General features: G+C 32.5%; 1 protein-coding gene across 1 annotated transcript; it reads right to left on the bottom strand.

Annotated features, from left to right (window-relative positions):
• Positions 1-3,101: 3,101 nt before the first annotated feature.
• Positions 3,102-5,444, bottom strand: LOC132181916 (disease resistance protein RUN1-like). The gene is made up of 3 exons (XM_059595140.1): positions 4,927-5,444; positions 3,231-4,335; positions 3,102-3,143 (listed from the first exon to the last, which is right to left on the bottom strand). The coding sequence occupies exons 1-3, from the start codon at positions 5,442-5,444 to the stop codon at positions 3,102-3,104; spliced, it is 1,665 nt and encodes a 554-aa protein (XP_059451123.1).
• Between the last annotated feature and the right edge of the window lie 8,433 nt (positions 5,445-13,877).

Genomic DNA, 13,877 nt, shown 5'->3' with positions numbered 1-13,877 from the left:
TTTTTCTTAGTTAATTCATTTTGACATTTTGTTTTATTAACTCACATTTATCTCTCTCACGCTAAATCACATCAGTCTCTCTCACTCTAAATTTATGTCTCTCCTTATACGGCAACAACGTTTTAAAACTCTTTCTTATAGAAGTTGACCATTGCACAAAGTTTATTTGATCAGTTTCATGAAAATATATGTGACTCCAAACTATGATTTAAGAAATGAGATATTCAAGATGAATGTATCCTTGTGCTTTTATGTATAAATTTTTAGCAATTGTGAATTGATGATCTTTAGTTTGTTTCTTGAGATTTTTTTTTTTTTTTTTTTTTTGTACCAAACACCGTTTTAAATTAGAGATTTGGTAGAGATGAATATGTTTCCATTTTATATTGTGAAATTTTGTTCAGTTATTTTTTTTTTTTTTTTTTTGCTTTTTTGAATGTTCAGAATTATGAGTTTTATTTGTATTATAATAGTTATTACATCAAAAATATTAAAATTTTATGCTAATTTTATATTAATACTTTGATAATCAAAATTCATGTTTTCTTGCTTTTTTTTTTTTTTTTCCCCTAATTTTCTATTAGTTTTCATGTTTTTTTTGTTCTTTATGCTTTTCATTTTAAACTACACATATGGGGACGAATTTAGGTTGTTTTAATTTATTTTTTAGATTAAGGGAAGATTGAAATGATTTATTTGATTGCATTAAATATTGAGTGAAAGATTTTGTTATTTTTGTATCCATATAAAAAAATAAAAAAGATTTGTTATTTTGCTTTGTATTATTTTTTTTAAGAGGTATGATACATCCACAATTTAAACCTAACTTTGGCTCAACTTCTAGATCAAATTTCGCTCTCTCTCTAGTTTAAGGCTCTCTCTCCTCCACAGGCAATTTTTTTTTAAAAAACTTAAGAGAAAAGTTGGGTTTAAGTTGTGCCTTTATTATTTTCCTTTTTAAATGTCTAGAATTTTATGAGTTTTATTTGTATTGAAATATAATAGGTATTACACAAAAACTTATTGGGTTTAGGGTACTCTCGGTTTTTGCTATCATTCTCAATATATTGTTATAGGGTTTATGGTTACTCTTTTCTTATTTTCTGTTCTAATTTATATATTATTTTTCATTCAAATTTCTTATTGTTCTTTTGTAAATTTAATTGACTTCGTTGTTCATTATGTTTTTTTGTGTTCCAATATTCCTTCTATGATTTTTTATCTCTATCTTTGATAAAAGAAATAAAACTACTCCTATAAGAATAAATATTTTAATATGTTTTATGGGTCTTATGATTTAAGGGTCTTATGTTTTAACTCATTTCAGCTGGTTTTAAATTACACATATGAGAATTTTTTAATATGTTTTAATTTATATGGATTAAAACTAAAATTATATATGGTTCTTATGATAGTATATTTTTATATGATTTATATATTCATGCAAACTTATGTGTAATTGTGTCACTATGTTCAATAATATACTGTCAAATAACCTTTTGAATTTTTTTTTTTTTTTTTATTGAAATAGGCATGATAGATTTTTTTACACAATTTTTTTGACCTATAATAAAAAATACAATGGAGATGTGTTCTTAAGTTTTAAAATCAAACTATAATGAATAATCCCGCGCATAGCGCGGGTTCTAAGCTAGTAATAATAATAATGAGGTAAAGTCCACCTACCCATCAAACTACCACGCAATTGATAATGACAATGTCCCCTCCAAACTTTCAATTGTGACAATATCCCTCCAAAACTAGTAAAAAGATAAAAATGCCCCTATACATTTCTCAATTAGACAATAGCCTACACCTTGATCTAAGGAGATTCATAGTGAGGTCGTGCGTCAATCTTCATGGCTAGGGGAGGATGTAGATGTGTGGCCATGGAAACCCAAGGCCATATATAGCCTCCATCACGGTCAAGTGGTGGTGAATTAAATTTTTTCTTTATTTATTTATTTTTTTTTCACATATCTTATGCCGGGTATAATTTAAGTCAAAATTAGTCATGTGATAAATCTTCCATCAAATTTAATAGAAAATGCTAACATATGGGTTAAAATGAAGGTGTTGTGCTATTTGGGAGAATCAATTGTCACTCTCTAAAATTCAGGAGAGGGGTCTTTGCAAATCCGATATAAGTTTGCTAGGAATAAGTATAGTTATTTGAAAAGAAAACATAGACATGTTTGTAGTGTCCGCCACAAAGGAAGTATTATGTAACCTATAGTTTGCACCCTCAAGTTATAACAAGGAAAATGCCCAATTTTTCTAATCCTCTCACCAATATTTGAGCCAACTAATGCATTATTGTCGAGTATTTAATTTAGCTGAGGCCAACTTACTTTAATATAACCATGCATGCTTGAAAGTAACAAAATAGTATAATGAAGTTAGCAAAGAAAACAAATATGGGCCTTGTCAAATGATAAATTCTCCCTTGAAATGAGATATGGGAATCAAAACCAATCATTTCCTGAGCATTCACATGCAGCAAACTCCTTGTATGGGTTTCCTTCCCTAAGTTTAGGGAAAATGTTAAAAAAATCCTAAAAACCTACCCACAACAGACTCTCTAAATGAGTCATAAACATGAGGATTACTACAGTGAAACCCAAAGTATAGGGTTCCATTGTAGTGATCCTTGTGATAATTAAAATAGAAAAGAAAAATGTTTCTCTCTCCTGCATCATTAAAGTAGTACAAAAATAAAGAAGTAAAAAAATATAGAAGAGTAAATAAATGATATTTAATTAGTATAGGGAATGATAAAGGGAAATTATTGTGGAGTATATTAAAATAAGAAAGCAAAAAGTAGTTTGGATCCTTAAATGTAAGAAAAATGACGAGGAAGCTGCTAGGAATGCTCAACTCTGTCCAAAACGTACCATTTAAACACAAGTAGTAGTAGAATTAAAAACAATGGTTACTAACTTTAAGAATTATAGTAGATTTTGGTCCCAAAAAGTGGGTTTGCGGTGCTAGGTTGCTTAACTATCATCATTTTGTAAACACTAGTAGGGTAATGATGTAGTTTTGCACACTTGGGTTAGGGGCAAATTTATCATTTTGTAGGGTCTAGATGCATGTGCATCTCACATTCTATACTTTCCATCCATATTAATTGGTGGATTTAACTAAAGGAGCAAATCAAAACTGAAATTTCAACTTAAAGGATGAATTGCAATAATTTCAATTTTTTTTTTCCTAGTGGAAGTTCGTACCTCATGCTTTGCCAATATATCAAGTGCATCATCATGCAGCCATAATCTACTACGCTTTCCTGGAATTTTGGGGTATTCTTCGCGAACAATTTCTCTTCCCATGTCTCGAACTAAATTATGCATTACGAGCTTGTTTCTCTCACCAACTGAAAGAAGACACCTCTGGATGAGGACGCTAATTCCAATCTTTGCAGAAAAACCACAGGCATTCAATATTTGTGTGACATAGGCTTTGTCCATTCCGATAAAGAAACATGATATATCAAGGAATATATCCTTTTGAGTATCGTCACTTAATGCATCATAGCTTATTCGAAGTTTTGTTTGAATTTCATCATTAGGGATTCTTTTCAATTTCTCTAACGTGTCTTTCCAATCATCCATGCTCCTAGAGAATAGAAAAGAACCCAAAACTTCAAGAGCTAGCGGTAGTCCTCCAGAATAAGCAACGACACTTCTTGACAATTCCATATAATCTTCGGTGGGATAACCATTCCTAAAGGCATGCCAACTAAAGAGTTCTAGAGATTCTTTTTCGCTCATTTCTTTGGTTGTATATACTTCGTCCACTTGAAGCACCTTTAGCATTTGCTCATCTCTAGTCGTTATAATAATCCTACTTCCTCGGCCAAACCAGTCACGACTTCTAGTTGTTATGGCATCAAGTTGCTCCAAGTTGTCTACATCATCAAGTATAATAAGTACACTTCTATCACGAAGTCTTTCTTGTATCATAGTAATTCCTCTATTAACATCATTCACCTTTATCTTTCTTGTCTTCAAGATATCAGAAAGAAGTTGCTCCTGTAATCGAACGAGGCCATAAGGTTGCTTAGAAGTTTCCCTAATATTTGCAAGATAACTTTTATCCTCAAAACTATGGAAAAGTTCGTTATATATGGCTTTAGAAATGGTTGTTTTCCCCATTCCACCAATTCCCCATATGCCTAACATGCGGACATCATCGGCTCCAACCCTTAACAATGAAGTGATGTCTTTCACACGAGATTCTATTCCAACTGGGTAGAGTGTAACAAATAAGTATGTGCTGTTAAGTTCCCTTGAAACCTCTTTAACAATTTTGTTAATAAACTTGGCTTCGTGCCTGCAAATTATTTTGGAAGTGAGGTAGAGTCAAATCATACAAGTTAGCATTTAAATATAGTAAATATTCCATTATGACAGAAAAAAAAAAAAGAAAAAAAAAGAAAAGAAAGGAGCTTAGAGCATATTTTGGCCATTATTCCTAACACACTAGTGCTTAAAATGCTACTTGGCCCAAATTTAAAGAAACTAAACTTAAGATACTATAAAATTATGTTGCATATATACATGAATCTATGTAATCATTTGTGAGTATCAACTTAGTTAGCTGCCAAAATTTCCCATTTTTTCATGAATGACGGGGGAGTAATATTATTACAAAATTCCTCTGTTATACCCTCCAAGTTATGTACGGTCATCAAGAATTTTATAATTCCCTATACTTTTTTCTTGTTTCAATTAAATCCCTGGGGCTGGAAGCAAGGCATATTATTGAAAAACTCTTCTCCACTCGCTTCAATAGCCCATGCAAGATCGTCGCTCATCGAGATTAATTCAACTTGATCAATCAACATTATTTTGTCCACCAAATTTTTGAAATCTAAAGGAGTAAAGTGAAAGATCTAAAAATGATCCGCTAGTGAGCACTTACCCATCCGCTGTGTTTTTTAGAACCCACCCTGACAAATTAGCAGCTTCCCTTAGAGCACTCCTCCACCTAAGTACCTTGTCTATGTTTGACAAATAAAGCTCTTCATATTTCGAAAATGCTTGCGCAAAACTACCGGTTTGGTAGCGCATATCCGATGGTTCAACATCGTAGAAGATAGGCAGAACGAACTGCCTCACCGTTCTTCGGCACTCCATGATCTTTACAAGTTCCTCCAAGCACCACGTAGAAGCCGCGTAGTCCCTAGAAAAGACGATAATAGAAATTTTAGACCCTTCGATGGCCGACAACAATTCGGATGAAATATCTTCTCCTCTTCGGAGTTCATTGTCATCTCTGAAGGTCTTGATTCCGGCATTGTCGAGAGTGAAATAGAGGTGGTCGGTGAAATTTTTGCGCGTGTCTTTACCTCTAAAACTCAAGAAAACATCGTAAGTTCGGTTGGAATGGAAAGAAGAAGATGAAGATGAAGATGAAGAGGGGAAGGCAGTGGCAGCCATGACCTAAGGATTGAGAGTTGGTGAGAAGTGGAAAATGGCAAAGGACGTGGAAAAGAGTGATCCAAATATATTATTTATGCCCATCGATCGTTGAACGTGGAAATTGGTGATCCAATTTGAACGCGTGAACAACTTGGTCCATGTGTTCTTTCCCGCTTGCTTCCTTTCTTTCTTGTTTTCTCTTTCCTGTGTAAGAAGTTAAGACAAGTTCCTTTTCCTTTCCTTTCTGTTTTTATGGCATATTAGTCTTTCTCCATGATGCTTTTTATGGATTTACCCGGGTCAGCCCCAAGTTGCAATGTCTTTCTTCAATTTATTTATTTATTTTTTAAATGAGAAATTTACAGATAAACGAGAAATTAAGTTCAAATTTTATAATTTACAGATAAATCTTGTTTTTTTTTTGACAATGAGTTAAAGAAAAATATGTCTTTTTAAGTTTATTATATTTGGTGTTATGTGGTGATGTGTCATCATCTTATTGAAAGGCATAAAAAACTTAGTTTGTGCTAAGTTCCCGAGTTATTCTCAATTTTGCTCTTTACTGATGATAAGATTGTCTCAATTTTTGTTTGTAAGATTACTCTTTTAACACATCAAAAAATTTTCCTTTTAGAGAAAATTTCTTGCTTACATTTACTCAAAAGACACATCTTGCTCAACAAGGGCAATAATTTGAACAAAATTAGGACTATTCTCCATACATACTTTATCTAAAGATTGGTGAAGAATTGCTTATGCTAGACAATAAATTGCTTTATTAGTCTCCCTTCTAATATGCCCTCCAAATCCAAATGGTGGAAAAGAAAAGGAATTAAAAATCACGCAATTCAAAAAGAAGAGAAATTTAGCAGAATTTCACTACCATGTGAAGAGAAAAGTGGAAAATGAGTCGCACTTCAAAAAAAAAAAAAAATAAAAAAAAAAATAAAAATTATTTATTCATTAACACTACTTCAAAGAACAAAATTTGTTTATTCACTAACACCGTCTCTATTGGAGTACAAAACCATATTTAAATAGACTCATTAAGAGCATTCTTAATGGAAGAGCCAAATGTTACTTTTATCTAAAATAGCTCTTCAAATGTTTAAAAAAACCCCTACATTGGATTAGCAAAAAAAAAATATAAAATAGATATTTGATTGGAAGAGTTAAAAGAAAAGCTAAATGTAGCATCACTTTTTAAGGGAACTATTTTATTTTTCATTGTTTTTCTCACTTGTTTTATCTTTTTCCTACTTTTTTTTTCTGTATGTTTTTTTTTTTCCAATTTTTTTTCAATTTTTCCTCTCACATATTCTTTTTTTTTTTTCCAAAATTTTTATTACTTTTAATAATATTTTAATAGAATAGATAAAAATATGACTAATTGGATGTAGAGATATTTAAAAAGGGCTTAGTTAAACTAGATAAAAGTGAGTTTTGATGAGTTATTTTACATAAAAATATGACTTCTCTATTGGGAATGCTCTTCAAAATCCTTATACCCAATTTAACTAACTTTGGATTAAATTACAAAATAACATAATTCTTAGAATTAAATACTAATAATCTCATTAATTAATAAATCTTAAATAAAAATAAGAACCCAATTAACTCTGTCCTTAACTCTGGGTTATGGTAGCATAATTTCTTGAACGTGACCATAAATTCCGGCTTTACGTCGTTTTGAAGAGTCAAAATCGCACAAAGTCCAACAAATTAAGAAAAGTAGGAAATTAAGGGGAAAAACCCAAGATCCGCGGATCCATTAGCACATATAATATTCACTACCGTACCATCTCAATCCCGCGTTTGCATTTTTCCTCTTTATTGGTCACTGTTCAAAGTCATGACTTGCTAGCATTTATTTATGTAAGTGGAGGTGGTTATACTCTCAAAGAATTCTCAACGTGGTTAGACATATATTAAAACGAGAGTTTAACTTTTAAAATATAAATCTTTAATCTTATTAGTATTAATCGACATGTGTTGCACCAATGTTCTAATAGAATTAGATTAGGGTATAACTCAATCGAACTTAAAAAAGAGTTTACAGTTTTCATCGTCTAGGCTTCCCTCTGATCTCATCATCTAGTTCGGATATGATTCTCTGATCTAGTTTTAAAAAAAATTAATAATAATGGTGTCAACTGTTGCCAAACCAGTCCATCTTTTCAATAATAACAATCCACGCTAGCTGAAAAGACTCCAAAGGAAATCATGAACAAGTCAATAATGGTTTTATAATGATGCTTTATTTATCATACAACATTACAACCCAACATAACTACATTAAATAACCCTAAAGGATATATATACATTTCAAAGAGGCATACTGGGGGCTTCTGCATTATTTATTCAAGGGTCAGTTGTTCATTTGATTCCACAATAGTACTAGCTACCCCACTTCCATTCATTGCATTCATCCTAAAATTCCTTACGAATATTTGATTTAATATTGTAATCATGATTCATGAGCATACACCATCCTCATTTTCCGCAGATTCGCGTCCTCTTTTGCTTACTTAGTTGGTCAAAGAAATTGATGCAACCCTAAAGCTAATGTATATATATAATCTTTTATCAAATTAAATATTGTTCTTTGCGACAATGTTATAGTATTCCCTCTTAAAGTTTCAAAAGTAGTAAAGATTACATTATTATATTTCTAAATGATGAGGAGCCGAAACTAACAACCTTCAACTATAACAATGCGTAAATGCAAATTTTTATTTATTTTAATAATGATTTATTTTTAAGGCATGTTACACAATTATCTTTAAGGGTTACACAATTATTTTATTTTAATAATGATTTGTCCCCTATATTTTTATTTTTATCACAAGAGGCACTTGTGGTTTTCATATAAATGAAAATGGTACCTCGGTTAAAATTCCGTTCAAAACTTAACAGAATGTCATATCAACACCAATCACATTGCGCCACGTGTCCTATAATTAATTTTTTGCTTTTTTTTTTAGAATTAAAAATATTTAAAAAATTATTTTTTCAAAAAAAAAAAAAAAATTTGGGGATAGCCACCTCCTTTGGCAATGGGGTGGCCGAGCCACCCCATCTGGCTGGTTTCAAGGAAAAATGGGCAAAGTGGCTGGATAGTTTCAAGGAAAAAACTGTGATATTTTGTGCATTTGGAAGCGAATGCATTCTAAAGAAGGATCAATTTCAAGAACTGGTTCTGGGTTTTGAGCTAACAGGCATGCCTTTTCACATTGCTCTGAAACCACCAATAGGTGTAGATACAATTGAATCTACATTGCCAGAAGGGTTTGAACAGAGGGTGAAGGGAAGAGGGGTTGCTCATGGGGATTGGGTTCAGCAGCAGTTGATTTTGAGGCACCCTTCTGTGGGATGCTTTGTAACACATTGTGGCCCAGGTTCTTTCTTTGAAGCGATGGTGGTTGATTGCCAACTGGTGGTTGTCCTGCCACAAGCTGGAGATCTGAAAGTAGGGGTTGAGGTTGAGAAAGGCGAAATAAGACAGGCTGTTTACAAGGGAGGGCGTGTGCATGGCAATGACTGGCCAAATGGGGGTAGCTCGGCCACCCACCAAATGGCTGTAAAGGATAAATACTCTCATAAGATAATTTTCAGTCTTATCCCAACAGACTCAAGATAACGAGCTGTATTTTAGATTATGATAAATTACATATTTAAAACTCTATAGATAGATTACATTATCTCTTATCTCAAAGAGATTATCTCTTATCTCAAAGAGAGTTTACTATTTGAATATTTTCCACCTTGCTTTAATCTAGCGTAGGCTAATGATATTTATAATCGAAAACAACGTCTCTAGATATGTATAGACGACTAGCTTTGAGATTGAGACATTGATAACCCTTATGACGTATACTATAACCTAGAAAAATACACTGCATAGATCAAGGTTGCAGTTTATGAAAATTATATGGACAAAGATTTGGCCAACAAGCACACCCAAAAATACGTAAAAGTGTGTAATCCGGAGAATCTTTGAATAAAATTTCATAAGGAGATGAATTTTTTAAAAGAGGTGTGGGCATGCGATTTATGAGATAGCATGCAGTTTGAAAAGCTTGTTCTCAATATTCAAATAGAACATGAGCATGAGAGAGTAGAGCTAATCTAGTTTCAACTATGTGATGGTGTTTGCGCTCCACAGCACCATTTTGTTGGTGTGTGTGTGGACAAGAGAGACGATGAGAAATATCCAAATTTGTGAGAATTTTGTTGAGGGAGCGATATTCGCCTCCCCAATCAGATTGAATGGTTTTTATTTTGTGTTAAAATACCGTTCAACATATTTTTGGAATTTAAGAAAAATAGAGCAAACATCACTTTTGTGAGATATTAGAAATAACCAAGTATAACGACTATAAGCATTTAAAAATGAAACATAAAATTTATTGCCATTTGTGGAAAACATAGGAGCTAGTCCCCAAACATCAGTGTATATCAATTCAAGATGATGATTAACACATGTTGAGGACAAATAAAAAGAAAGATGTTTGCTTTTTGACATGTGACAAGCAGAGCATGTCAAAGGTTGATTATTTGAAGAAACTAGTAAATTAAATCTAGACAGAACATTTAAAGAAATGCAAAAAGCTAGATGCCCAAGCGTTCCCCAATAAATTACATATTTAAAACTCTATAGATAGATTACATTATCTCTTAGCTCAAAGAGATTATCTCTTATCTCAAAGAGAATTTATATATTTGAATTGTAACGATTCATATTATAAATATCATTAGCCTATGCTAAAAGTAAGGTGTAAAATATTTAAAATCTCTGACTTTACATGGTATCAGAGCTACCAAAAGACTAACGTCAATTTTTCTCTCCTTTCGCAATTTTTTATCCTACATATTTTTTTTTCCCCTCACGTTAATACCTACTGCCCTTCATCAATGGCAGCCGTGCATTTTGCCTCCTGAAACCCACCTTACCGCGGTGGGCGTGGCAACCGTGGAGGCTACTTCAACAACTCCGACTGTGGCTCCTCCCTCCACAGTGGATGCTACCATGGCTCCTTTCCAAATGGTTGTGGCTACTCATCCACACGTCCTCTTTGCCAGATTTGTAATCGTTTGGGTCATGTTGCAATTGATTGCTATCAACGCTATGAAGAGCATATCACCACCCGAGAGCCTCATCCCATCATGCAAGCCAACTTCTCAGCTCCATCAGGCGGCCTAGACCAAAATTGGTACCCCGATTCCAGTACCACTCATCACCTCACATCCAATTTCAATAATCTCAATCACCGATCCATCAACTACACCGGATCTAACCTAGTCCATATGAGTAATGGTACGGGTTTAACTATTCAAAACACGGGTGACGCCCATCTATCCTCTCCTAATGCATCTTTTTTGTTGCAAAATGTTTACATGTTTCATCCATCACAAAAAATTTACTATCTGTTCATAAATTCACTTTTGAAACTAATACTTTCATTGAGTTTCATCCTTGGTATTTTTTTGTAAAGGAACAGGGGTCGGGGGAAATTCTTCTTCAAGGCCTAAATGATCGTGGGCTATATAAGCTCCCAGTCAAGGTCTCTCCTAGTTGTCCACCTCCATATGTCTCTCCGTTTGCAATCGAGTCTCATTTATCCTCTGTGTTGCCCAAAACTGCATCTGATAATCTAAAATATAGCTTGTTATCTTAAGTCTGTTGAGATAAGACTGAAAATTATCTTATAAGAGTATTTATCATTTACAATGGTCAAGGGGGTGATTACGGCCACCCCAAAATTTTTAATTTTTTTTTTCTTTTTTTTTTTCGAAAAAAATAATTTGTTAATATTTTTAATTCTTTTTTTTTAAAAAAAAAAAAAAATCAAAAAATTAATTATACAACATGTGGCGCAATGTGATTGGTGCTGACGTGGCATTCCCTAAAGTTTTGGACGGAATTTTGACGGAAGTACTATTTTCGTCTTTATGAAAACCACATGTACCTCTTATGATAAAAATGAAAATTTAGGGGGCAAAAAATAAAGACTTCAAACCCTATGGGGTTTTTAGTATTTAACCCTATCTTTAAACTATTTTTTTAATATTTTTTTTTACTTAATTTCAATAGAATAACTATTAGATTTGTGGACTCATGTGGACGGTACACAAATTCAATGATGAATTCATCTATTTACAATGAAAATGGTTAGAAAACAGTTGAAAAAATAAATGAATTTTATTATTTTCCTTTATTTTTTTATAGATATAAAAATTGAATAATAATTTTAGAAATTAGGAGGGTAGAAGAAGAATACAGAGAAAATGAATCACTTATAAGAAAGAAATAGGAGCGCTCCTCTGTCTCTCCCGCCTCAGTGTCTCGCCCTTTCACTCCCTCAAAACAAATTCATTACACAGATTTCTTCCACTCTCTCACTGTAGCAGTTACAGAAGACGATGGACAGCAAAGGAAAAAATAAAAAATAAAAATCGAGCGTTTGTTTAAATTCTAGAAGTTGTACAGATGTTGAAGGAAAAGGTCAAAAACACCTAAAGAATACTCCTTCCCTTTACAATCTATAAAGGATATAACAGTAACGTTCGGTGCCCATGAAAAATTGAAAGGTTGATTTTCTTTTGCAGAGTGATGGTGAAGAAATTGAGCCATTAGAAGACGAGTAATGTTATATGTCTTCCTAGAGTTATTTTTAAGTTCTCAAATGTAATGTGGCTTTTAAAATTATTGTTAAATTTGAGACGTGATGTATTGAACTTTGATCCATTGGTGATTTTAAAAGGCACATCCCATTTTGGATGATTCTAGGAGGACTTTAAGAAGACTTATAGAATTACTCGTAGAAGACTGTCTGGTCAGCTCCACTAAATGTGCATTTTAGATTGCGTAAGGCGTTTGACATTGCAATTTAAAAAACACTTAATCTAAAATAAAAAAACAAATATGCAATTTTCATAAGAAGGTTAAGGGGTGCTTCTTTGAAAAAAAAAATAAATTTAAACCAAAATTTCAATTTCACATTATATATATATATATATATATATATATATTTTAAGATTTTTAAAAAATAATAATTTTAAAAATATTATTTTTAAAACCACACTTATGAAAACCACAATCTCAAACAGCCGTTAAACTCTCTAGCTGGCTCTACCGCTTTAGATGAAAAGACAAAGCGTCTTAAAACAGTTGTTCAACTCTTTACAATCTATAAAGGTATAACGGTAACAACACGGGCACAAGAAAAATTACTGTGGATCAGATGAATTCTTTCAACTCTTTACAATTTAGAAGGGGCAAAAAAGTAATTAACATATTTAAAAGACAAAAATGCCCAAACAGATTTTAAAACTTTTTTTTTTTTTTTTTTACATGTCTACACAAAAGGAGGAAAATACATCAAACAAATTTCTAAACTCTAACTATGTTAAAATAATAATTTTTTTTTACTCTCAAACAAAATGTCACTATCCTTGTGACGTTGTCTCTTAGCTATTTGAAACAAAATCTTATGATCGTAAATCATTTAAAAGGATGTCGTTAGCATGAAGATAAATTCCAACACCGAAAATTACAAACTACTTTTATTTCAGATTTTGAGGCCAGTATTTTGAGGTCAGTTTTTGGTTTGAGTAAAACATTCTCAAATTCATGGTTTTGGCACATTCCCTATGCAATATCACGAGCAGAATATGGTCAAAGAAGTCTACAAGGCTGCGGTAAGAATATTTCGAGTTCAATCTCCATAGACTATTTTTAAGTAAGGCTACCTTTATTTAAGCCTAAAACGATTTGTGTAAATATTTTTCATATTTTTTTGGTGTTTAATGTAACGAAAAATAATAGTTAATAGAAAATGTTTTTAGGTTGGCAGAAAAAGTTTCTTTAATTTCTATAAAATGATTTCTATTTTGAAAAATCATAAATCATTTTTAGAGTTTGAACTTTTCATTCTCCAATCATTAAGACTCTGTTGGGACACTGTCAAGACCCAGTTGGGACACAGCCAAGAACCCGCCAGGACTCGGTCAGAACACAATCAGGACCCTACCGGGACATGGTTGGGACACCATCGAGACCTAGTGGGGCTACCACTAGGACTTGCTAGAACCTGATTGGAGCTCGGTTTGAAATCACCAAGACTTGGTCGAGAACTTGCCAGGACTCGATAATTGGGATATCGCTGGGACATCATCGGGATAGGACAAGTGCTTGTGTGTTTATGGCGAGTCCTAACGAGGTCCCATTGGTGTTGAAACTTCATAAGAAGTCAAATTTTTAGATTAATTTTTTGAAGATATTTTATGTTGTGAGTAAAAATTAATTTTTATAGGTTAATATGATTTGAATGGAAATATTTTTTTAAAAAAAATTTTGATTTTTTGTAAGGCATCTCAAGTATACTAGAATACACACTAGGTAGCTTGGAGAAAAAGAAAAAAGAAAATCTTGATACTTGAGCACCAAGG

This window comes from Corylus avellana, chromosome ca5 (genome assembly GCF_901000735.1).
Source record: "Corylus avellana chromosome ca5, CavTom2PMs-1.0".
Classification (NCBI taxonomy): Eukaryota; Viridiplantae; Streptophyta; class Magnoliopsida; order Fagales; family Betulaceae; genus Corylus; species Corylus avellana.
Note: the sequence above shows the minus strand (reverse complement) of the source record. Positions and strands in the feature narration are given on the sequence as shown.

Coding starts and splice junctions, on each gene's coding strand:
- LOC132181916 (XM_059595140.1), bottom strand. CDS start 5,444: ATGGCTGCCACTGCCTTCCCCTCTTCATCTTCATCTTCATCTTCTTCT. Junction 4,336..4,926: donor CTAAAAAACACAGCGGATGG/GTAAGTGCTCAC, acceptor AATAATTTGCAG/GCACGAAGCCAAGTTTATTA. Junction 3,144..3,230: donor ATATATTGGCAAAGCATGAG/GTACGAACTTCC, acceptor TTGCTCCTTTAG/TTAAATCCACCAATTAATAT.